The 23486-nt window shown below is 37.0% G+C and overlaps 4 protein-coding genes across 4 annotated transcripts; 2 read left to right on the top strand and 2 right to left on the bottom strand.

The window, feature by feature from the left end:
* The first annotated feature begins 3209 nt into the window (after positions 1-3209).
* On the top strand, positions 3210-5132 carry LOC114720976 (homeobox-leucine zipper protein HAT4-like). The gene is made up of 4 exons (XM_028906727.1): positions 3210-3499; positions 3851-4161; positions 4280-4359; positions 4451-5132. The coding sequence occupies exons 1-4, from the start codon at positions 3346-3348 to the stop codon at positions 4788-4790; spliced, it is 885 nt and encodes a 294-aa protein (XP_028762560.1). The 5' UTR covers positions 3210-3345; the 3' UTR covers positions 4791-5132.
* A 3861-nt stretch (positions 5133-8993) lies between these two features.
* On the top strand, positions 8994-12925 carry LOC114721033 (putative dual specificity protein phosphatase DSP8). Its single transcript, XM_028906826.1, has 6 exons — positions 8994-9716; positions 10964-11086; positions 11448-11541; positions 11906-11988; positions 12095-12184; positions 12409-12925. Exons 1-6 carry the CDS (start codon positions 9495-9497, stop codon positions 12748-12750), a joined length of 954 nt encoding a protein of 317 aa, XP_028762659.1. The 5' UTR covers positions 8994-9494; the 3' UTR covers positions 12751-12925.
* A 31-nt stretch (positions 12926-12956) lies between these two features.
* LOC114721034 (palmitoyl-protein thioesterase 1-like) lies at positions 12957-16193 on the bottom strand. The gene is made up of 12 exons (XM_028906827.1): positions 15894-16193; positions 15600-15684; positions 15406-15457; positions 15193-15213; positions 15044-15097; positions 14700-14750; positions 14238-14300; positions 14076-14141; positions 13893-13931; positions 13668-13790; positions 13465-13557; positions 12957-13332 (listed from the first exon to the last, which is right to left on the bottom strand). The coding sequence occupies exons 1-12, from the start codon at positions 15985-15987 to the stop codon at positions 13132-13134; spliced, it is 942 nt and encodes a 313-aa protein (XP_028762660.1). The 5' UTR covers positions 15988-16193; the 3' UTR covers positions 12957-13131.
* A 2036-nt stretch (positions 16194-18229) lies between these two features.
* Positions 18230-21527, bottom strand: LOC114721042 (palmitoyl-protein thioesterase 1). The gene is made up of 12 exons (XM_028906834.1): positions 21434-21527; positions 21095-21179; positions 20896-20947; positions 20683-20703; positions 20534-20587; positions 20169-20219; positions 19706-19768; positions 19540-19605; positions 19365-19403; positions 19086-19208; positions 18885-18977; positions 18230-18798 (listed from the first exon to the last, which is right to left on the bottom strand). Exons 1-12 carry the CDS (start codon positions 21525-21527, stop codon positions 18598-18600), a joined length of 942 nt encoding a protein of 313 aa, XP_028762667.1. The 3' UTR covers positions 18230-18597.
* Between the last annotated feature and the right edge of the window lie 1959 nt (positions 21528-23486).

The following is a 23486-nucleotide window of genomic DNA, read 5'->3' as shown; positions in this document are numbered from 1 at the left end:
GCGGAGGTTATCATTTTCCAACATTTAAAAGGAAAAATAAAAAAAAATTACTGTTCAATTTTAAAATAACAAATTAAGAATTACTATAAAAATGTGTTGTTACTGTTTTTTTAGTGTAGTCATTTTCTTTACAAGTTTAATAATCAATAATAATTTAGAATTTTAAAATTTAATAGTCATTTTTTTAGGATTTTTTTATATATAAAAAAACTATATTAATTTTTTTTGGTTTTACAGAATTCAAACACGGAGTCATTGGTTGTTAGGAAGCAGCGGGATGATCGAGAAAATATTTGGAAGGCATTGGGATAGTACTAGGGGCAGAGAGGGTGCTGATTTAGCGTAAGCGGGGATACAATTATTGGCGACCGGAACTCGCCAGCACGCTCTTTATTGGAGGAGTGAAGGGCACGCGTGCGGAAGCGAAAGCATTCGGCCCGAGGAGGGGCTAAACGACGCTCGACAATGCGGAGGAGATTGAGGCAGAGACACGAGAGAAAGGGCGAGGGTGCAGAAAAGGTGGAGAAAGCGACGTAGGGGAAAGAGTTTTGGGAGGGAGGGGGTGGATTTTATGACTGATGCCCCTCTCGCGGGAATCGCACGGGGAAAGATTTCAGTGTCGTTTGGGATAAGGATGAGCGGGGCCCACGGCAGACACAATCATGACCACTGGTTGGAGGGAAGAGTGGAGAATTGAGGAGAGCCGTTGATGTAGGGAATTGGTTCTGCAATGGGAGAATGGTTCAGGTGGCCATGCCACCTGTCCCCACCGGGATTTTAATGCCTCAGGATTTCTTGCGATTTGCCAATCACACCCCCTTCCCCAACCAAAAGCTACCTGCATTTATTTTGGGCCTTTCCTTGCCCCCTTCTTTTTGGTACTCTCCATTCCTCCTCTTTCCCCCCGTTTTTTTTTTTTTTAAATACACTATAGTTCTATCAATTTCTTCTATTTAATCTAATCAATCATTGGTCGTTTCTCCCTTCATTTCGTAATATAGTATGAACAAAAATAAATAATGAGATTATATAAGACGGTAAATTATGTTTTGTGCGCAACTATTTTTTTTTTTACTCATTCCTGATTTTTAGACTAGGTTGAAAATATGTAGAAGTAAAGGAATAATAAAAATGTATGAGTTCCAACAAAAATATTATTTGGGTGAAAAAAATACTTCATGAAAATAAAAAAATTCCACGGTGCATGATTGTGTTAATAATGTGATGTGATGGTGCATATTATTTCTGCTACTGTTATTGTTAATATGTCATCAGTTGAAATTAATTTGGCGTCATTCGTAAGTTAATATAATCTAAACAATGTGATGTGATGCTGCATATTACATGAGTCTAATTTAATCTGAGTTAAATTCAAAATTAATTTTTTTTTTTCTGTTTCTATTTATAAGTTTCAAATTTAATAAAAAACTAATATAGTTTAAGATTTTTTTATTTACATGTTAAAAATACTTTATAAATAGGATCATAGAAGTACATCTTTTAAAAAAATAGCAATCTACGTTATAATAAATATTAATGAGTGACAAAATAGTATATTTTTACTAAATGTTAAATGAGGTGACTTGTCAAAAAAAAAAAACCTTCTCTGTAACCTTATAAATAGAACCAAATGGGCATTAGGAAATAAAAGTATATTTTTAACATATTTATTACTTTTAACTAATTATTACTCCTTCTTTTTTATTATAAAAGACAAATAATTAAATTACGTTGATAAAAAAAACATTAAAAATAGTTAATGACAATTAATGTGTAAAAAGTATAAAGTTTTCCAACAATACTCTCATTAATAAGGAGAGAGAGTATGAGTTGGAGATAAAATAAATACGGGTAAAATATGAAATCAATACAAAAAAATAAGACAACTTTTAAGTGTCTCTTATATATGGGAACATGCCATAAGCATCAAATATCTCTTATAATAAAGAACAGAGGGAGTAGTTATCTATAAATGAATTATTTAAAACTTATAATAATTATACAATGGAGTAATTTATTGCATGGTTAACTGTTACAGTTTTATTATCACAATCATATTAATAAATCATACACATATCAAAATAATACTCCCCGGTTCTTAATATAAGACCCATTTAACTAATTTGATTAGATCAATAAAGTTAGGTAAATTAGTTAATTATAAAAAATATGACATATTTTTCCTAAAACACCAAAATCATCTTTGTTAATACCTCTTCTCCCTTTTCTACTTGATTATGATTGAGGGAGTATCCATAGGGGTAATTTAGAAAAAATTAATAAATATGAGTTAAATTCAAAATTCAAAATTTCTTTTCTGATTCTATTTATAAATTTCAAATTTAATAAAAAGCTAATATGGTTTAAGATTTTTTTTTATTTGCCTGAAACATGTTAAAATGCTTTCTAAATAGATCATAAAAGTACATCTTTTAAAAAAATAGCAATCTACATTATAATAAATATAAATGAGTGACAAAATAATATATTTTTACTAAATGTTAAATGAGGTGACTTGTCAAAAAAAAAAAACCTTCTCTGTAACCTTATAAAAAGAACCAAAGGGGCATTAAGAAATAAAAGTATATTTTTAAATATTTATTACTTTTAACTAATTATTAGTTATCTATAAATTAATTATTTAAAACTTATAATAATTATACAATGGAGTAATTTATTGCATGGTTAGCTGTTACAGTTTTATTATCACAATCATATCAATTAATCATACAAGTATCAAAATAATATGTATATGTGTATGGATAATATAAATATTAGACGTCCAAGAAATATAAGTTTTAATATGATCAAATTTTTCCCATTATTTTGGGAACAATTGTGAGCTACTGTTACTATTAGAAAATGGCACGGCAGGAGAACAAGCAAGCAAGTGAGCTGAGGAAGGAAGCAGCGAACGAGGACAGTCAGGAAAGTGGAAGAGAGTGAAAAGGGGGGAGAGGATAAAAATGAAATTACCAAATGGTGAAAGGTGGAAGAGAGAGAGAGAGAGGACAGAGAGACAAAAGAGTCTCCATTATTAGGGGGGCAAAAGCCATGATTGAGGAAATTGGGCTTCCTGACATTAACTCTTCATCATTGCACTTCCTTCCCTCCACAGTTTCTCCCCCCTTTCCTTTCCGTTCTTTCTATATAATCCCCCCAACCCCCCAGCCTCTCCCTCGTATCATTCTCACACCCCTCTCCCTCTCCCTCTCCCTCTCCCTCACTCTACACCTCTAAGCTTACACAACCTCCCTCCCTCCCTTCCTTCCTAGTCACCACAAATCCAATTTCGTTTCTCGCCCCACAAGCTTGGGCTTATTATATCTGCAGCGCATAAACACCATGGGTGAAAAGGAGGACCTGGGTTTGAGTCTCAGCTTGAACTTCCCCAACAATCCTCCTAATCCTCTCCAGCTTAATCTCCTCCCTTCTTCTACTTCTCTTGCTGCCTCCAATCTTCACAAACCCTCTTGGAACGATGCCTTCGCCTCTTCAGGTGCTTCTTCTTCTCTGCATGGTTTTTTTCCTGGTTCCAGATCTGTTCTGCTTTCTTACTTTTTCATTATTTTATCTTATCTTTTTTTGCTTTCCCTTCTACTTTTGAACTTGGCTCTTTTCCGAGAAACGAACGCACTCAGAATAATTTGCCCCTCCCTTTTAGTATTTTTTCTCTTCTGCTTTTCAGTACGTCTTTTGCAACTGAACAATCGTTTTCGTTCCGCCTTTTCTAAATGCTGTCCTTCAAAGCTCTTGTTAAAATTAATTTTTTTCCCCCTTTGCGTGTGAGTTGATTTAATAATCCTTCCTCGTTAATTATTAATCTGACTCGTGCTGTTATGACGTGCAGATCGAGATTTTGAAACATGCAGAGGCGAAGGTCGATCTTTCCTGCGAGGAATCGACGTGAATCGATTGCCTTCCGGGGTGGACTGCGAAGAGGAGGCGGGTGTTTCGTCTCCGAACAGCACGATCTCCAGCGTGAGTGGCAAGAGAAGTGAGAGAGAGCCCAACGGAGAAGAGCACGACGCCGACAGAGACTGTTCTCGAGGAATCAGCGACGAAGAAGACGCTGAAACCTCCAGGAAGAAGCTGAGGCTTTCAAAAGATCAATCCGCTATTCTCGAGGAAAGCTTTAAAGAGCACAATACCCTCAATCCCGTAAGAATCATCTCCTCCTTTTTCCGGCTCATAGACAGAAAAAATCTTCATTTTCTTAGCAGTTAACAACCCAACACTTTTTTTTTTGCCTAACAAAGAATTGGTTCCTTTTCTGCAGAAGCAAAAGTTGGCGCTTGCAAAGCAGCTGGGCCTTCGACCAAGACAAGTAGAGGTCTGGTTCCAGAACAGAAGGGCAAGGTAAGATATGTTCAGCGATCTTCCTTCGTTGATAATAGATTCTTTGCGGGAAAGAATTGAGAAATTTACGGAATCTGGACTGGAATTTCAGGACCAAGCTGAAGCAAACTGAGGTAGATTGTGAGTTCTTAAAGAGATGCTGCGAGAATCTCACGGAAGAGAACAGGCGGTTGCAGAAGGAAGTTCAGGAGCTTAGAGCACTGAAACTCTCCCCACAGCTGTACATGCAAATGACCCCACCCACAACCCTCACCATGTGCCCGTCATGTGAGCGGGTCGCCGTGCCGCCCTACGCCGCCGCCGCCGTTGGCAGCAACCGCCCTCACCCGATGGCCCAAACTCATGCTCGTCCCATCCCCGTCGGCCCATGGGCTCCTGCGGCAGCTCCCATAGCTCACCGGCCCTTCGATGTTCTTCACCCGAGATCATGATAGCACGGTGAGGGGCGCTTTGGACATTTTGGTCATCGAAGCCCCTTCTCGAACGTGTACGGCCTGGAAAATGGGGGACACGGTTGTAATTGGGGACACGGGAGTTATTTGTATGTTTAAAGTTGGTGTCTAAGATATGGTTGGTGGGAGAAATGATTTGGTGGGTCTCGATTGTTTTGTACCGTTTTGACCCACCACTGTTGGTTTTTTGGGCCATGGGGGTGTACCTAGCAGCTCTTAAGATTAGGCTTAGTTTCTAATACTTTTCATTTTTGCATTCCGAAGAGTAAAGGCAGACTTTGTGTATATTGCAGCGGTCTAATATAAACTTTCAGCTGTTAGCTGAATTTGTTCTCCAAGATATAAGGTTTAACTCGTTTTCCAGCCAAAGAAAAGTCAGGTTTGAATTTAGGAAAGAAACTAGCAAATGCGTAGAAGAAGAATGGTAATCTGAGGCGCGGGATTTCTGGGAAGTGAACAAATATCGGTTTTCAGTGAGAAATATAATAATCAACACGGGGGGGGGGGGGCCCAGATGTCGGTCTCATACTGGGAAGGGTTATCCGATTTTCAGGGAGTATGAAAGTCCCAGGTTTGACCAGGAATTACGATTCTTCGATCAGATCATGATGACTCTTTCGACAATTAAAAATGTGCTTCCACTCATAACTTGAACCGTTGCAGTTCTCACTAGATATCTCCCTATTCTAGATTCGGCAATTTATTAAAGCGAAATCTTCATTATTTGATTAGACTAAAGAAGCCCTTCACCAAAAATGGTGATTTTGCCTTTAACGTGGGGTCATTTGGCATCTGCTTAATGCTTCATTTCTTGATACGCTCTTGGCACAATCGAGTCCTATCCCCAAGCCTTGTTTATTATTTTTTTTCTTAAACTTATGATGTCATTATATATTGCCTAAACTGGAGTCCCTTTTATTTATTTATTTATTTTTTGTGAAAAAAGACAAAATGATATTTAAATAAGGGTTCTATAATGTACAGATAAAACATGTAGTGGAAGGGATAAGGTAGGAAATAGAAAAAGGAGGTTAAGGTTAGAATGAGGCAGAGGGAAACACGAGTAGCAGCAATGACTCTGAAAAAAGGTAGGCATAACCTATTTTCGCCGACAGCTCGAAGCAAACAGGACCTCGTTTCCTCACTGTCCTTATCTTTTGGTCACAGGAAGGCAATTATTATTGAAATGAAATCATGAGAATGTGAGGCTACAAGTGGAGTTTTTTTTTGGGGGGCGGGGTTATTGTATCCCCCTCTCAGGTCATTATGATTTATTGACAAAATTTCTGGCACAAACAGATGGTTGTACTAAAATCAAAGATAGAGGATATCAGACACAATGGGGTCTCCAGGCATGACTTCGCACATGGAGCTTGGTCATCCAAAAGCCCCTTCTGTGACAGTGAAGTCTAGCCATTTCCCTGAAACTAATACCAGCCCATGGATTTGAGGAACAACCCCCCCCCCTTCCAAAAAAAAAAAAAAGACAGGGTTTTGATTTAAATCCACATCTCTCTGCTTTGTCTCGTGTTTAACAGTCCACAAGATTCGTTTCTGGTTTCCATTTCAAACCACCCACTTATTTTGTACATTCAACCTCATACCTCAACCGCACGAGGCCACCAGTGCCAGCGGTGCATATAATATATCATTATGGCCCATCACGTTTGATGTTCCCGAGTAATCTCTTCAATGGCCATTCTCAATAATAGTAATAAATTGACCATAACATGATCGACAGATCGTTCTCTGATTGTTGCCTCGTACTTGTAGCTTTTTTACAGCAGACACAGTTTGAGCAAAATAATACATATTACGTGGTGATGCAATTACAGTTATAACTCCATTAAACTCTTTTTTCTGCTTCTGTCAAAACCAACAGTTCTGGCTTGGGGTCTGTCGCAGAGGACAAGAGAGAACAAAAGAAAGGGTGAAACAGATAAGACGGAGGCCTTTCTGTTTGTCTGAAATGATGGCTCATAGTGCTCATCCAGGCTTCCAAAGGAAGTGCATTTCAGTTAACCCTTCTTTCTCCATTTTTGTGCTATAAATTAAATGGATCCTTAAAATAGATATATATGACATCGTTCCAATCACAACACAACCAGAAGACCAGGAAGAGAACATTCATTCTAATCCATGGTAACAAAAAGATTTCAAGATCATATGGTAGGGTCTCTGGATTAAGCCATGAGTTCATTTGCCTTCTTATTCACATCAGTTATGATGCATTAAGAAGTTTCATTGGCCTTTGAGATTTCTGCGTTCCGAGGGGCACTTCAGTTGTTTGCTGCCAGTTTAAAACATGGTCATCATCTTCAGTTTCTGTGTCTTCATCGGATTCCACGATTATTTTGTTTGCTTTCACTTCCTCTTCAAATTTTAAACTAACTGGTTCTGACACGAGAGTGACACTTCCGTGACCCATCAATTTGTCGGTTCTTAATGTTCAGACGCATCCCTCTAGATGTTCTTCGCTGGCTCTTCCATAAAATCATCGTCCCACTTTTGTCTTCAATTCCTTTCTCTCTGCGGCTTATCACTGAAATCTGTCTATAACTCTATGGGTCTGTCTGCGAGAGTCGTCAAAATGTCAAAATCATTTATAAACACGTTTCATATAAGCCGTTTCAAATAGGCCATATATCTTAAGCCCGACCTTACTGCTTCTGGTGATGCAAAATACATTTGTATTTTGACATAACATCTATGAAAAGCCACAATATTTTATAATTATGAATAGTGCATCTTATTTTTCACATTATATGAGTCCATGTTTAGTTGTTGGTATATTTCCTTGCCAGCTCCTGACTTAAATCCATTAGATCACTTCATTGAGAATTTGGATTTGAAAAAAAAAAAAACAATTTGTCTTTTTTTATTTTTAAATAATTAAATTGTTGATGAGACGAGACCTAATTTGCCTTGTGAGAAATTATCCTTTTGGATTGTCAATGGTGTCAAGCTGGATCTATACTGCATATTTGTACAATTTAGGCCCACAGAAGGGCTCCCCCCCCGGCCCAAAAAAAATGTTTCTTTTCCCATGGAACATCATTTTGTGAGAGGACGCAGAGAAAATGTATTGTCTTTGGTCCTAAAGGTAAAAATTTAGGAACCTATATAAACAGATTACAAAAAATTAGATAAATTATATTTAGAACAAGAGGTGCCAGAAATAGTAGCATAAAAAAGACCTTATACAACCTCCGGTCCTTAATATAAGACCCTATTTGACTTTTATTTTGGTCCTAAATATAAAACCCCAATCCACTTTGTCTCTTATATTTATATTTTTTTTTTCAAAGTAGCACTTCTAATAATGATAGTTCTAGTCAATACACTTAATTAGTAAGGATATTTTAAAAAAGACAACATCTATTTAGGACAAATAACAAACGCAACTTATTTCCTTAATTTCCTCAAATTAGTCAACTGATTCTTATAATTAGGATCTGAGGTAGTACTTAATTCTCCTCGCTCGATCTTGCTCTTTAGATTACATTCACATATACTTAGCCATATTGGGGGAGGGGTGATAGGGGACCTTTATCTCTTATATGTGGAAATTACTCACTGCACTAATACCGTGTTTGATTTTACGAGGTGTTTGGCAACTTCTAAACCATAGTTTCAGAAGCATTTTTTCGTAAAACGAGACAAATTCTTCCACATATTTACTTTGAAAACTGTAAAAATACTTTTGAAACTATAGTTTGATTTCTATCCAAACACCCCATATATTTAAGTGACTTTAGTGGAAGCCGGAAATTTATTTTGACAGTTTTTAACATGGATTTAAAACACAGATTAATCTATTTTCCAAATGGGTCAATTGGTCCAGAATTGATATGGGCTATCTCTCCACATTTTGGGCTTCACAAATACTATAAAATTAAAAGATCAAATTTATATTTCGCTTTTCATATTATTCCGACAATTTCAAGATGCGGATCATTGGCAGATATCAGGGCTGTCGGCAAATGGCTCCCAAAAGTTAAAAAAGAAAAGCCCCATCATATGTCCATCTTCTCCACGTGTCATTTCGTCTCCGACTGTCTTGTGACTCTATCTCACAGACACGTCATTTTAGATCCTCCCCTGTCATCCCCATTCTCCCATTCTCGATTTCTTTCTTCCTCCTTTACTTTTCATTTCAGAATGCAGATATCGTTCAGCAAAAGGTGGAGTGGAACCTAGGCGATTCTCTCACACAAGCAACCATAGGCTTACGGGTTTTCTAGTTCTATTTTCAAATTTCAAAATTTCATTTTCTTTTCCTTTTCATTTTTTCTGACCAAGATTTTATTTCTTGCATAATACGATCATATCGCCCTGTTTTCAGCGTCCGATCATTCTTTAACTAATATGCTGTTCTTTTCTCCGGAAAATTTCGTTTTCTCTTTCATCTTTTCGAATTCTTGTTCCATTCTTCGGTGTTCCTCCTGTTCCAAAATTGGTATAATTCCGGTGGGAATCTTGTGATCTGCCCGGTACGATTGGCTTTTTCACTCTAGTTGTACCCTCTGTATCAATATACTTGTTTGGTGGTTCTGATCATGGAAACAGAGGGGGTGTAATTGAAGTTTCCACTTGTTCATATTTCTGTATAGAATTTTGTTGCTTAGGTTTTTGTAAAGCTTCGCATTTTGCTCTGATTGTTTTCTGACCGCAAAGAGAGTTATGCATCTTGAGGAATTGAAGGGAGAAGAGGTGGGGGGTGGAGGGGAAGGGAAAGTATATATCGGAAATGGTGTTATTGGCGCGGCTAGTTTTGTCGTATCGGATGCGAAAAGGGCTCTGGTTGGAGCGGGCGCTCGTGCTCTCTTCTACCCCACTCTGCTTTATAATGTCGTCAGGAATAAGGTGCAGGCCGAGTTTCGGTGGTGGGATAAGGTTGATGAGGTATAGTTTTGTAACCTCCTGATTTTCTCTTCATGTACAGTGATATCAGGCTTTCATGACTGGGTGGAATTTTTTCCCCCTGGATGAATCATGAGTGTCATTGCTTGCTATCCGGTGATAGTATTAACTAGATTATTTCTTGGTCCTATTTGATCAACTATTGCTTTTCTGATGTTCTTGGCAAATTCATTTTTATGCATTAGCCCTAATTTAGCATGTGTGATTGTGTTTATGTAGAGGGAGGGTAGAATGCTTGTGGGTTGCTAATCTTGTATGTAATTTACCCAATTGGCAGAGTGTTTGCTTTGGATTTAACCTAATGCGAATCTTAACCAAAAAGCAACTCTTCCGATCGCTTTATTCTGCATATGACGGTATGATTGGTGCGGGTGCATGTGCAATACTGATTCTCTGGTGATCATGGTGCCTTTGACTGTTATACCCAAATTCTGGTCTTGGATTCAATTGGTTACGTAGTTAGGAGTTGATGCCTTTGTAAAGGGGTTATGTTAGAGTTTCAGGAGGATAGTTGAATCTAATTTGGCCAGCTGGAAGTTAATTTTCCATCGTCTTGGCTACAATCTGTGTTTTGGTCCTTCGTTTAGTGTTCCTTCTTCTAATATGTGATTTTAGGATGTTTGATTTTAGACATCTGTTGCATTTCACTTCATTGTAGCTGCTGTGATTTCTCTCACAAAAGAGAGAACTGCATTGTGATGCAAAGGTTGGATTATTTTTTCCATTTATTTCTGAAGCAGCACGAGACCCTATATGGGCTTCATTTTGTCAGTATAATCTGTAATGCATCTATGTCATTGTGGGGTTTTCATGTGTTTCTGATTAGTGATCACTTTTCTTCTTCTGGGGTTTTGATGGAGTTATATGATATATGTGAGTATTTTTTTTGAATTAGAAGCTTCAATGTACAGTTCTTTGCTCAGCGTAGATGTGTAAACTTTAGTTATCAGATGTATGTTTTTTCAATGGTGTGTTGTTATTTTTGGTTTCTATGATGCATATTTACTTGGTACTTGGTTGCATAATTTTCTTATGTTCTTTTGTGGTGCATGCTTCTCCTTTATTCTGATTCCATATATACGTATTATTCAATGGTCAGATATATCTATATTTCATTGGCGTGTTCTTATTCCTGTGGCTGGAGGATACACATGATGGTCCTTTTTTTTTTTTTTTTTTTGGTGGGGGAAAGTGACCTTCTCCTATATTCTGATGCACTTATTTTTCAGTTCATATTATTAGGTGCTGTTCCCTTTCCTGTTGATGTTCCCCGCCTAAAGGAGCTGGGTGTTCGAGGAGTCATCACATTGAATGAGTCATATGAGACTTTGGTGCCAACCTCACTTTATCACGTGAGTTTTCTGTATATAGGTTTTTTTCTGCTGCCTGTGATGAACATTTCGCACTTCACACTGAATAGAAACACTGCCAACTTATTCAGCTAATTGATAGATTGGGCTCCTGTAATTTTTTATGAATGTTTCATTGGCTTAATGGCATTCGATAATGGATATAACCTTATACAAGTGGAATTTTTTGTAATTTAGCACGACATGTTTTTGTCCTGAAAAGAATGGCACATTCCTTTTGCCTTTAGAGCTTAACGGGAATCATCTTAGAAACTGTAACTAAATCTAGTGGTTTCAATGATTTTATGTTTAGTGTCTTTTCATCGTGTTCATTTATGGTTTAATTCATGTTTAAACTTGCCAGGCTCATGGAATTGACCATCTTGTGATTCCTACTAGAGATTACTGTTTCGCACCTTCATTGCATGACATATGCTCTGCTGTAGACTTCATTCATGGTAAGCATTTGTTTGACAACAGAACCTTGAAATCTTTGATGTTAGCTGTAATTTAAGTTTCTTACTTACCCATATGGAAAAACCAAAGTTGATGAGTTATATTCAAACAATTTATGCCTTTTGCTTCCCTTCTATTCCGCATTTTATTTCTCTTTACCGTTAACACTGTCTTCCTTTGAGCACTGATAAAAGAAGAATATGAAAGAAACGAAAAGTTGAGCTACACTAGGTATCAGTGAACGCCAGTAGAAGGCTTGTAAATGTAAAGATTTTATTCAATGTTACTTATAGTATACAGTTAGACTTGGTATTTTCCAATTGGTTTCAATTTGATTCTCTTTTAATGATTGTTCTTGTTATGAAGAAAATGCGTTGGCTGGACGGGTTACATATGTCCATTGCAAAGCTGGCCGCGGTCGCAGCACAACTGTTGTCATCTGTTACCTGGTTGGTGCCTCGCCCTTACAAGAGGAGAGAAGGAAAAACATGATTGTGTTACGATTTACTGGCAGCTCCCACAATTTATTCGATTTTTTTTTTCCCCCCTGTATAGGTCCATCACAAGCTTATGACGCCCAGTGCTGCATATGATTATGTGAAGTCAATTCGACCAAGGGTTCTTCTGGCTTCCTCTCAGTGGCGAGTGAGTCTGAAATGTCATTTTAGTTATTATTACTTATTAGTTATGATTGGTTTACGGACTGTGTTGTGAGAACTTTTAAATGCACCGTAGCTCTGATCTGATTCTCAGCGACAACTCAGTTGCCCAAAAAAGACGAGAAAATTTCTCATGATGTGAATTGTGTTGAGAATTTATTATAGTAGGGGCTGTGAGTTTCTGACATAATTTTAATGTTGAAATTTCAGGCTGTTCAGGAATACTACCACCTTAGGGTTAGGAAAGCTATGACCTATGCTCCCGCAAGCAACCTAATAATAAAGGCACCTGCAGCAACGGGAGCTTCGCTAGACCTTGTAACATTTGATGACGGTTCAGTAGTTGTGGTAACGGAGTCAGACGTGGAAGGTTATGAGCCCGCTATGGGAAGGGAAATATGGGCAAATGTGAGTTTGGTTTGCCGTGTACGGGTTGTGGGACAGGCAGCATTGGCAAGAATATCTTGCCTTTGGCTGAGATATGGTCGCCACCGGCAGGCTTCCACCGGCAATCATTTGGGAGGCATCAGTGTTGATATCCATGTCTTCTGAGAGCGGAAATCAATAACAATTCCCTGTTCCTCATGGCTGAACCTGAACCTCTTATTTCCCTCTTGTATATATTTATTTCTCTTGTTTGCTGTCTTGAATCCAAATGATGAGCCCTTGAGGTCATTCCGCTTGCTCCGAGTTTTGTGCAAGGAAAACAGTAATTTAAAATAATGAAGAATGGCTACTGTCAAAAAACCATAAGAATATGATAGTTATAAGATTTACTTTTTAAATTTTTATTGCTTAAAGCAAGAGAGTCTAAGGTACATAATCAATGGTTATAGCAAATCTGTTAAACATGTGTCTTGTAATTTTTCCTGCTGATATCCTTGTCTTTATAATCAAGTATATGCCCCCAAGACTTGAGCAAATTGCTCCGAGTTAGGATCCCAACTTTCTGGAGACAACGGTCTTGACATTTCCGGATTTGGTTGAGGCATTCCCGTTCAAGTAACGCGCTACATACTTCTGCATATCTTTGTCTGATATTTGCAGATGTTCTCCCCTAACACTAACGAAGTTAACCTTACGGCCTTCATCCAGGCTCCTTAAGCCAATCCAATCCTCACTGTACAGTTTCGTCTGCATTTCAGATCAAATCACCAGCAATACCAGGAACACAATCATGTTTAAGGATAACCACCATTTCGTACTACAGTGAACATAACTTCCAGGTTGTGACGTGTGAAGTGAACATTAAATTGAGAATCCTACCTGGTTTGGGGATAAAACGGGCTCGAAGCGACCATCGGGATAATATCCGAACCACGAAGTTTCCTTTGGTATCAATACTGTGTCGTTCTCAAACTTTGTGGCGTATGAAATAAGGCGGATAAATAAATTAGCGTTCTCAAAAAGTCATCAATTCCCAATATTATAGAATATCAAAGAAAAATTACCTTTCAAGTTCAACTTACCATGATAAGCACCAAGTTCTCCAAGCTACTCAGTCTTTCCTTGTAAGTGGAATTCCTGGTACTTGGGTATTCATTGTTAAGCACAGGAAGAAAACTACATTTGTCCAGGTAATCATGGATTGCCTACAAACAAGTTTGGGCTCAGCAGTTGTTTGGAAAATATCAGACAACAACTAGAGCTAAGCAGCTTTCCTGTCACTCGAACATATGAAAAGTAATACTCACATCTGGTATTTTAAGATAATTGCTAGGAGCCAAGTGTTCCTGCAGGTTTGAGCTCGGCATGTCAGTTTGTGAACTGCAAACGTTAATGATTCCTAATATGAAGCAACAAATAAACAAACTAGATAGAATAGTTTCGATAGAGAAAAAAGGGCAACTTTATGGAAGTAAAGATAGCGTGATTACTTGAACAAAGTCACTGTAAACTGCTGATTTGATTAGTTGGTCTACAATAATGCACAGGGCACCTGACTGTACAAGCCAAACAAAAATCATTCCAAGTCGAGAGAGAGAGAGGAAATTATCAAAGAATTAGAACGGCTGGAAAACCAGAGTGATAATACTCACGCCACATTTAGGAACAGAGGCAACACCAGCATGAGGGCCTGCTAAAGAGATATAATTCTTAACCTGTTTCAACACTCAACAAGGAAAAATCATGATGTTTCTCATGGAATTTGATCCCTTCCATACTATTTATATAACTTTATCTATCTATCATTAATATAAGACCTTTTCCAAAATATAATGAAACATTTGAACATCAATTTAAAAAATTCCCTCTCCAACAATAGCTTTTCCATCCCCTCTCTCCTCCAATGAACCTACCATTTCAAGGTGATTTTGAAAAGAAGTAAAAATTTTGAACACTTTACTAATTTTAACTAACTTTCCATGAAAGTAGTTGACAGGTTTCTTTAAAGAGCCAGAAGGAGCATTTAGTATTGTATTAAAGTTTTTGCGGCTATCAGCGTTTGGCTAAAGTCTGAAGTATACAAATAGAACTTAACAGAGATAATGGGTTCTCACCGGAGGACCGCCATCACAAAATTCTATAACACCGCGAGCAATTATATTTCCCTGTCAAGGAAAACAATCCAAAAGATCAGGCTTGAAATTTTGAAAACAAAAAATTATGAGAATTGAGCATCGACATGATACATGCGGCTTGTTGAAACATTACAAAAAGAAAAGTGATTTCGTAATTGGCAAGTTTTGAATTGATGTGATCAAATTTAGTTATTTGGCAACTGGCATTTATAATCCCCCAAAAAAAAAAAGTGACTTGGCATTTAACGGGAAACCGACACGGCAGCATTTTGCAGTGCAACAGACAGAAAGTGAAACGGAGCAATGGCGGTTCTCATTTTCACCTGGGAGAGCCCAACAATGTTGTACCCCTCACGCAATATGTTCAGTTCCTTAACCTGCACATTGCGAGGCAAGAAATTAGTCAAAAGACAACGTTAACTACGAAATTCAAGTTAGATGCATTACGCAATGGTTCATGAGTCTTTATCACCTTCTGGCAAACAATCTCGACCTGCAATTCACAAGTAGAAATAGTCAAAACCATCAGAATTGGCATGCCCCGTTTTTGACTTCACCAGACTCATTTCTTCTTATGGAGATTGAAAGAAAAGGCGTATTATTCATAGCTTGTAAAAAGGAGTATGAATTCTGAGATTTAATATCGATATATTGGTTAGTGTTGATTCTTTGGATGATATATTACCTGTTTGTGCATGGGCATCAACCACGAATCAGAAACCCCATTGCCTGCCTCTCTGGAGAAAGATGAGACAACCTCATTAAACATGTCGAAAACATATCCTGTTCTATATCTAATACCAGACTGGCCTAGATATAAAACAGAGTTAGTTGCTGTATACTATAAGGAAACTAATAGACGAGTTAGAGACGCATTACATGCAATGTCCTTCAACACCAGAGAAGTTGGTCAATTTCTCAACGGTTTTTTGGACTTCAGGGCGAGAGCACTCACTATTGATACCTGTCATTAAATAAAGACGATGAGGATTTATTATACTTTAAACAGTCTACTGCTAGAGGCACTCCAGCAACAGATACATTCAATCATCAGGCACGTCCACCCAATGGGGATGACAGAGAAAACCAATATGAATACAGACTGAAAATAGAGAGAAAAGAGTCCAAATGCTTCTGAGAAAAAAAATGAAGCAGAGAGAACGAAACAAATACCGTGGAGTACTATAAAGGGTATTGAATGTGAAAATGGGATGGAGAAGGCGGCCACGGAAAAGACGAAGAGGAGAGACAGTGAACGAAGAGCCATTGTTTGATGAGTAGTTTTGTAGATATGAACCCAATTGGTGTGTGTGTGTGTCTATGAACTTATGGAAAGGGGAGAATAGAATTCATTGACATAAATGCAATTGAACAAGGGGCAAAAAGAAAGTTAATGCAATTAAAGAAGAAATAAAAGGGCAGCGATGAGATGCACTTCTGGTGAGACTTCTGAGGAGAACAGAAGTGCATTTATTTCTATTTCACAGGGTTCATTAGTAAGGTATAATGTGAATACATAAATATGACGGCAGCGAAATGGGATGTACAATTGTCCACTATTCCAGAACGAAAGATTGTGATAAACTGATAATGTGACGCGTCCTTTGTTTTGCTATATTGATTGATTACATTTTTATATTATTATAATGAAAAGTATAATAAACACGATTAAACATTAGGGTGAGAGAGCATCAAGGGGTCAGTATGAAAGCACCTCCACTTTAATTTGTTTTTTGGTTCACCGTTAATCAATGTAAACGCATTCAAAGGGTATGGGGACTTTTTTTCTGAAAAAAATTACAAATAAAGACAGTCAAATATGTAAAATTATAATTTGCGACTCTCAATTTGAAAAATAGTAAATAAGGACCTGATCCTATTTTTGTAAATATAAAATCATTGTGAAATATTTAAAATGCCCCTCAGCCAAATGACAAGTTGATTATGAGAAATGATAAGTTCATTTTATCAAATGACAACTTCAGTAGAGCAAATCACAACTTGACTGAGGGTATGCCAAATGACGAGTTGACTATGAAAAATGACAAGTTTACTTTATCAAATGACAACTTCAGTAGACCAAATCACAATTTGGTTAGGGGGCATTTCAGACATTTCACCATGATTTTATATTTGCCAAAGTGAAACCGGGTCCTTATTTGTTACTTTCCAAATTAAGAGTTCCAAATCATAATTTTATATATTTGGCTGTCTTTATTTGCACTTTTCTCTTTTTTTTAAGTGCAAAATTTTTTTTAAAAAAAGTCATGATCACTTCTATTTCTGTCTTGTTACTTTCCTTTCAAAGATAAAGAATTTGTGGAGAGAATCACAATTCCACATTACTTTCCCTTTTCAATAAACTGATGCCCCACTGCTCATCCTATCAAAACAGAGCACGTTAATTTTGTACAATCTGGGACTAGGAAACTTGATATGGAGTTGCAAACTTATTTCCATGTTCAACGCTTAGTGGGTACTGCGTAGCGAATTGTATAAATGTTGCTTTGCTCATCGTTGACTAACAACAACTGTTCACTTCTGCATTTATGGGCACCACCAATTCTGCCAACCCCTCCAATAAATGTCGTTCCTTGTTCCTACCCAATTTTAGGGGTGAGCAAAACCGAACCGTAACCGAAAACCGAACCGAACAGAATTTAATTTTGGTTTTTCGGTTCGGTTATTTCGGTTTTCGGTTATATATATTCTGTTTTTATTTTTTAAACAATTCGGTTTCGGTGTTCGGTTCGGTTAGTAGGAAAAAAAAATTTCAGTTATAACCGAATAACCGAAATAAATCTATTATATATTTATATTTAATAAATATTATTACAATAAATATATATGTGGATATATGTGAACTTTTTAAATATATTTATATTCAATAAATATGGTTATAATGAATATTATTATAATAAATCACATAGAATGATGAAATATTTATTAATTAATAGTTTTAATTGTGTTTTATTATTATTTTTAATTTAAAATCATTTTCCATATTTATATATTTCGGTTAATCGGTTAACCGAACCGAAATTTTCGGTTAGTTCGGTTAATCGGTTTCGGTTCAGTGTTTAAAATTTACTCTATTCGATTATTCGGTTAATTTGTTTATTACCGATAACCGAACCGAAAAACCGAATACTCACTCCTATCCAATTTCGTCTTCCCATTAATCTTTATGATTTGATCATTTCACTGTCGCTACTCCAAATAGATTCCAGAGGCCTATGCTTAATGCAACTGCACAAATCTTTCGGACTTTTGGTTACATGAATACCCGTAATAATCCTCAACAGGACATTGTGTTAACAAATCTGTGCGAATCTCGCCTGTCTTCGCTCCAATATTCTAGTATGTCCCATGTTAATCCAAAACCCAGAGCAATGCCTGAGATATTGGATTTTAAATTAGCGAGTCTAAGATACATAATCAAAGGTCATGACAAATCTGTTAATATAAGCCTAATTTTTCCCACTAAGATCCGCCAAAAGCCGAGCATATGGATAGAAAATATGGATCTGGATTTTATTGAATGTAAATGAGCCAGGTACAATATACAGTGTTGTGCTTACATGTACCTATACAGTACAGCTGCCCAGTTGACTATCTAGTGGATATTTGTGTTGACTTTTTAAAAGTGATTTTATGAAATCTGATATAAGGGAAAAGTTTTGTTTCAACTTGCTTGAAATTTTTTTTTTTTTAATGCTCTTGAGAGTTTCTAAAATCCCTTAACCACAGAACTAAATCTTGCTGTTACATAACAATCCAGACCTTTAGCTGGTAGTATCTTAATAACATAGTTGACCTTGTGATAATAATCAAGCATGCTCTGAAGACTCTTTCTTCTTGACCAAATTGCTCCAAGTTAGGATCCCAACTTCTTGGAGACAAAGGTCTTGACGTTTCCAGATTTGGTTGAGGCACCCCTCTTCAAGTAAGGCACTACATACTTCTGCATATCTTTGTCTGATATTTGCAGATGATCTCCCCCAACACTAATGAATTTAACCTTGCCACCTTCATCCATGCTCTTTAACCCGATCCAATCCTCAATATACAGTTTCGTCTGCAATTCAAATCAATTCCCAAGTTTAAGGATAACCACATAAATTTCAGGTTGTGACGTCTGAATATTGAATTGAGAATCCTAACCTGATTGGGGGATAAAACGGACTTGAAGGAACCATCGGGATAATATCCAAACCAGGAAGTTTCCTTCGGTATTAATACTGTTTCATTCTCGAACTTTGTAGCGTACAAAATAAGACGGATAAATAAATTAGCGTTCTCAAAAAGTCAATTCCCGATATTCATAAGATATCAAAGAAAAACTATCTTACTGGTTCAACTTACCATGATAAGCACCAAGTTCTCCAAGCTACTCAATCTTTTCTTGTACGTGGAATTTTTGGTATCCGGTTGTTCATTGTTAAGCATGGGAAGAAAACTACATTTCTCCAAGTAATCATGGATTGCCTACAAGCAAATTTGGGCTCAGCAATTCCCTCCACAGCGGGAAAAAGATATTTTGATTTGGAAAATATCAGACGACAACTAAACCTAAGCAGCTTTCCGTGTTAGTTTAAGACTTCTTTGATCAGAAGCCTCCAACATGTGGAAAGCAACACTTACATCTGGTATTTTAACATAATTACTAGGAGCCAAGTGTTCCTGCAGATTTGAGCTAGGTATGTCAGTAATAGAAGCGTAAACTGTGAACACTAATGAATCCTCATGCGATGAAATAGACAAACGAACCACAAAAAGGGGCAACTTTTTGAAATTAAAGATATGGTAAAGTGATTACTTGAACAAAGTCACGGTAAACCGCTAATTTGATTAGATGGGCTACACGAATGCACCAGGAACTTGACTGTGGAAGCCAAACAAACAACATTCCAAGTCGAAAACAGAGAAGAAAAAGTATAATTATCAAATAATTAGAATGGCTGAAAAGTCACAGTGATACTCACGCCACATTCAGGAACAGAGGCAACACCGGCATGAGGGCCTGCCAAAGATATATAATTCCTAACCTGTTTTAATACTCAAAAGGGAAAAATCATTAATGTTTGTCATATAAAATACTCCCTCTGGTCTTATTACCTATTGGTTCTTGATACAAGACCCCTTCTAAAATTTAATGAAAAATTTGAGTTTCATTTCAAAATATGTCCTCTTAGACAATGGCTTTTCCATACCCTCTCCCCTCATGAACCACATTAATCAAAGGGTAATTTTGGAAGGTTGTAAAAATTTTGGACATTTTTACTAGTCTACTTTATCTAATGGTTAATAGGCTCTTACAAAAAGGAGTGGAGGAACTATTTAGTATTGTATTAAGTTTTTTTTTGGGGGGGGGGGCCATCACCATTGGTTAAGTTTTCAATTGTACAAAAAAACGAAAAAATAGTGACAAAGATAATGGGTTCTTACCTTAGGACCTCCATCACAAAATTCTATAAGACCACGAGCAATCATATTACCCTGTCGAACAAGGCAATAACACGAACGAAACCCAAGAAGAGAAGGTTTGAATTCTAAACATTGAAGGCCGAAAATTTCAAGAATTGAACATGAGCATGATACAAGCAACTTGATGAAACATTAAGATAAGTCAGATGCCATTAATTAATATCTTGACTTGTTGATTGACTGACATTCCAAACCAAATGATAAGTTATGAATTAATGTGATCACATTTAGTAATTTCGCATTTAACGCGAAATAAACATGGAAGCATAATTTTGAAATAAAGCAGACAGAAAGTAAAACAGAGAAATCGAGTTCTCATATTCCACCTGGGAGAGCCCAACAATGTTGTAGCCCTCACGCAATATGTTCATTTTCTTAACCTACACATTGTGAGGTAAGAAAGTAGTCAAAAGACAACGTTAACTGCAAAATTCAGGTGAGATACATTACACAATGGTTCATAAATCTTTATTACCTTCTGGCAAACCATATCGACCTGCAATTCACAAGTTAAAATAGTCAAAACCATCAGAACTGGCATGCCTCGGCCCGTTTCTAACTTCACCAGACTCTTTTCTTCTTATGGAGTCTGAAAGATAAGTTGTATTATTTATAACTTGTAAATAGTATGACTTCTGACAGTTTAATATTGACATTGATTACTGTTAATTCTTTGCTGATATATTACCTGTTTGTGCATGGGCAAGAACCACGAATCCTGAACTCCATTGCCTACCTCTCTGGAGCAATATGAGACAGCCTCATTAAACAAGATTAAAATATAGCATGCATGTTCTGTATCCAATACTAGATTGCCTCAGATATGAGAGAGAGTTAGTTTGCAGCATACTGTGAGGAAACTAATAGACAAGTTAGGGAGGCATTACAGGCAATGTCCTTCAGCACCAGAGAAGTTGGTCAATTTCTCAACGATTTTTGGAGTTTCATGGATAGTGCACGAACTATTGATGCCTACCATTAAAAAAAAGGAAAGACGATGGGGATTTATTTTACCTTAAGCAGTGTACTGTTAGAAATGAAAAGGCCTTCTCAGTTACAATACGTGTACTGTTACAGATACATTCAATCATCAAGCACGTCCACTCAATGTGGGTGACAAAGAAAACCAATACGGATAAAGTTTGTGAAACAGACTGAAAATAGAAAGAGAGAAATCCAAATGGTTATATGAAAAACAATAAAAGTACGAGAGATGAAACAAATACCGTGGAGTACTATAAAGGGCAATGAATGTGAAAATGGGATGAAGGAGAAGGCCACGGAGAGGACGAAGAGGAGACACAGTGAAGGAAGGGCCATTGTTTGATATTTTTGTAGATATGAACAATCTGGCACAATTGAAACACGAATCTCATGATGATCACTTATGTTTCTAGCTTGTCAAGTTATACTTTCCTTTCGAAAATAAAGAATTTGTGGAGAGAATCACAATCCATGAGGGGCCACATTATTTTTCCTTTTCAATAATTAATCAAAGAAATATGTCAATAAGCTGATGCCCCATTGCTCATCCTATCTTTATCACGCTTGGGAGTTGGAAGTGTCATAATTTTATTAACTACTCTCGTCATTCCTAAGTATAATACTTTCTTTGTTCTAATTTACATTTTTATTTTGTTTCTATATATAAATTTTGTTTTAGATTGCAATGTATAATTATTACTTATTTCTAGTAATACCATCATTGAAAGTAATTAAGATTTAAAATAGTGTGGTATTAAATGAAGGGCAAGACTTAATTAATACAATACATAAATTTCCCTATCTCTGTGCATTTTTTTTCCCATCAGAACAAGTGAATAACAACGGAGGAAGTACATAGCTGTCAAACTCAAAACTGAAAAGCCGTGCAAACCAAAGAACTTGTTTGCATTTGAATATCAGTTCCTTCTAAATCCTTCCGGGGGTATTTTTGAAAATATCATTTATTATAAAAGTGAAACTGGTAAGTTAGGCCACGTGCTCGCTTGCCATGGCCTACGGAATCCATTTTGCCTCAGCTCAGATTCTTCGAAACCGAAAAAGCTCCTCACAGCGGACGTTGTTATGTGATTTGCTTTTTTTTTTTTTTTTAAGTAGTCTGTCTTTAGTTTTGATTTTATTTTCCGACTTATATTAAGGAAAAGAGACAGACACTAAATAACATTATGTATTATGCTTAGGAGCATGAGCAGTGATCCAGCGAACACAATGGAAATGTGTTAGTAATAATGATTTATTAAAACAGGAGCACGTTGATTTTGTACAACCTAGGAACAGGAAACGTAATACTCCTATGGAGGTACAAATGAGTAACTTATTTCCAAATTCAACGCTTGGTCGGTATTTTGTAGCGAATAGTATACGTAAATGTTGCCTTGTCCTCATCGTTGGCTAACAACAACTGTCCCTATAATGCATTTGTGGGCTGTCAAGCTCTCCAATAAATGCCGTTCCTCATTCTTACCCAATTTCGTCGTACCATTAATCTTTATGATGACCACTGTCGCCAGTTCGAATAGGCTCAAGAAGCCTATGCTTAATGCAACCGCAGAAAACATTCAAACTTTTGGTAAGATGAACACCAATCATCAACACCCACAATATTCCTCAACTGGACATTGAGTTAATAAACCTGTGCGAATCTCGTCTGATTTTGGTCAGATTATAGCATGTCCCAGGTTAATCCAGGACCCAGAGTGTTGCCTGAGAGATAAGGATTGTATTAAAAAAGAATTGCAGCAGTTTTCACAGCTTCGCATGAGAGGGTGTTTGGCAGTGAGGAAGCTGGCCTTTCATTTCATCTCAAGAGGATAATGGATAAGAGGACCCTAATCACTGCACTTGGTTGCAGGGGAATTTGCATTCAGCTCTTTAATTGAGCCATGGAATATGGAAAACCAGAAAAGCATGAGGAAGCTTCTGAATGCATTCATCTCTAGAGAATGCCAAAATGACGCAAGATCAGGGCTTTAGACAATAGACATGTGAATCTCCTTCTTTCCGGTTGCTTTTATGATTCAGGCCTAAATGTTACTTTGATGCTAGGGGTGGAGGAGAAATTGACAAGTAAACACGCAACGTCTAGTTTTTTGCAAAGCAGATTCTGCAGACACCTAGAATCACTTTACATAAAGCCTTTGGATTTTTGTACGCTTAAGTAACATAGGGCTTGCTTTTTAACGCGGGGTGATTAAAGTCTAACCTGCATTTTCGCCTATAAGGCACCCTAAAAACCATGCGAAGAAGAAAAAGAAAGGTAATAAATTAAGAGGGTGC

Source organism: Neltuma alba, unplaced genomic scaffold (genome assembly GCF_004799145.2).
Source record: "Neltuma alba isolate B1F8T4 unplaced genomic scaffold, ASM479914v2 tig00012009_pilon, whole genome shotgun sequence".
Lineage (NCBI taxonomy): Eukaryota > Viridiplantae > Streptophyta > Magnoliopsida > Fabales > Fabaceae > Neltuma > Neltuma alba.
Note: the sequence above shows the minus strand (reverse complement) of the source record. Positions and strands in the feature narration are given on the sequence as shown.

Bases quoted from the DNA above. Each gene is read 5' to 3' on its own strand.
- LOC114720976 (XM_028906727.1), top strand. From the start codon at position 3,346: ATGGGTGAAAAGGAGGACCTGGGTTTGAGTCTCAGCTTGAACTTCCCC. The intron at 3,500-3,850 runs GTGCTTCTTCTT...TATGACGTGCAG, and splicing joins CGATGCCTTCGCCTCTTCAG to ATCGAGATTTTGAAACATGC. The intron at 4,162-4,279 runs GTAAGAATCATC...CCTTTTCTGCAG, and splicing joins AGCACAATACCCTCAATCCC to AAGCAAAAGTTGGCGCTTGC.
- LOC114721033 (XM_028906826.1), top strand. From the start codon at position 9,495: ATGCATCTTGAGGAATTGAAGGGAGAAGAGGTGGGGGGTGGAGGGGAA. The intron at 9,717-10,963 runs GTATAGTTTTGT...CTTATTTTTCAG, and splicing joins GGTGGGATAAGGTTGATGAG to TTCATATTATTAGGTGCTGT. The intron at 11,087-11,447 runs GTGAGTTTTCTG...TAAACTTGCCAG, and splicing joins TGCCAACCTCACTTTATCAC to GCTCATGGAATTGACCATCT.
- LOC114721034 (XM_028906827.1), bottom strand. From the start codon at position 15,987: ATGGCTCTTCGTTCACTGTCTCTCCTCTTCGTCTTTTCCGTGGCCGCC. The intron at 15,214-15,405 runs GTAATATATCAT...TGTGAATTGCAG, and splicing joins TGATGCCCATGCACAAACAG to GTCGAGATTGTTTGCCAGAA. The intron at 14,751-15,043 runs GTGAAAATGAGA...TTTCCTTGACAG, and splicing joins ACATTGTTGGGCTCTCCCAG to GGAAATATAATTGCTCGCGG.
- LOC114721042 (XM_028906834.1), bottom strand. From the start codon at position 21,527: ATGGCCCTTCCTTCACTGTGTCTCCTCTTCGTCCTCTCCGTGGCCTTC. The intron at 21,180-21,433 runs GTATTTGTTTCA...TTTTAATGGTAG, and splicing joins GCCCTTTATAGTACTCCACG to GCATCAATAGTTCGTGCACT. The intron at 19,606-19,705 runs GTGAGTATCACT...TGGCTTCCACAG, and splicing joins CCTCTGTTCCTGAATGTGGC to TCAAGTTCCTGGTGCATTCG.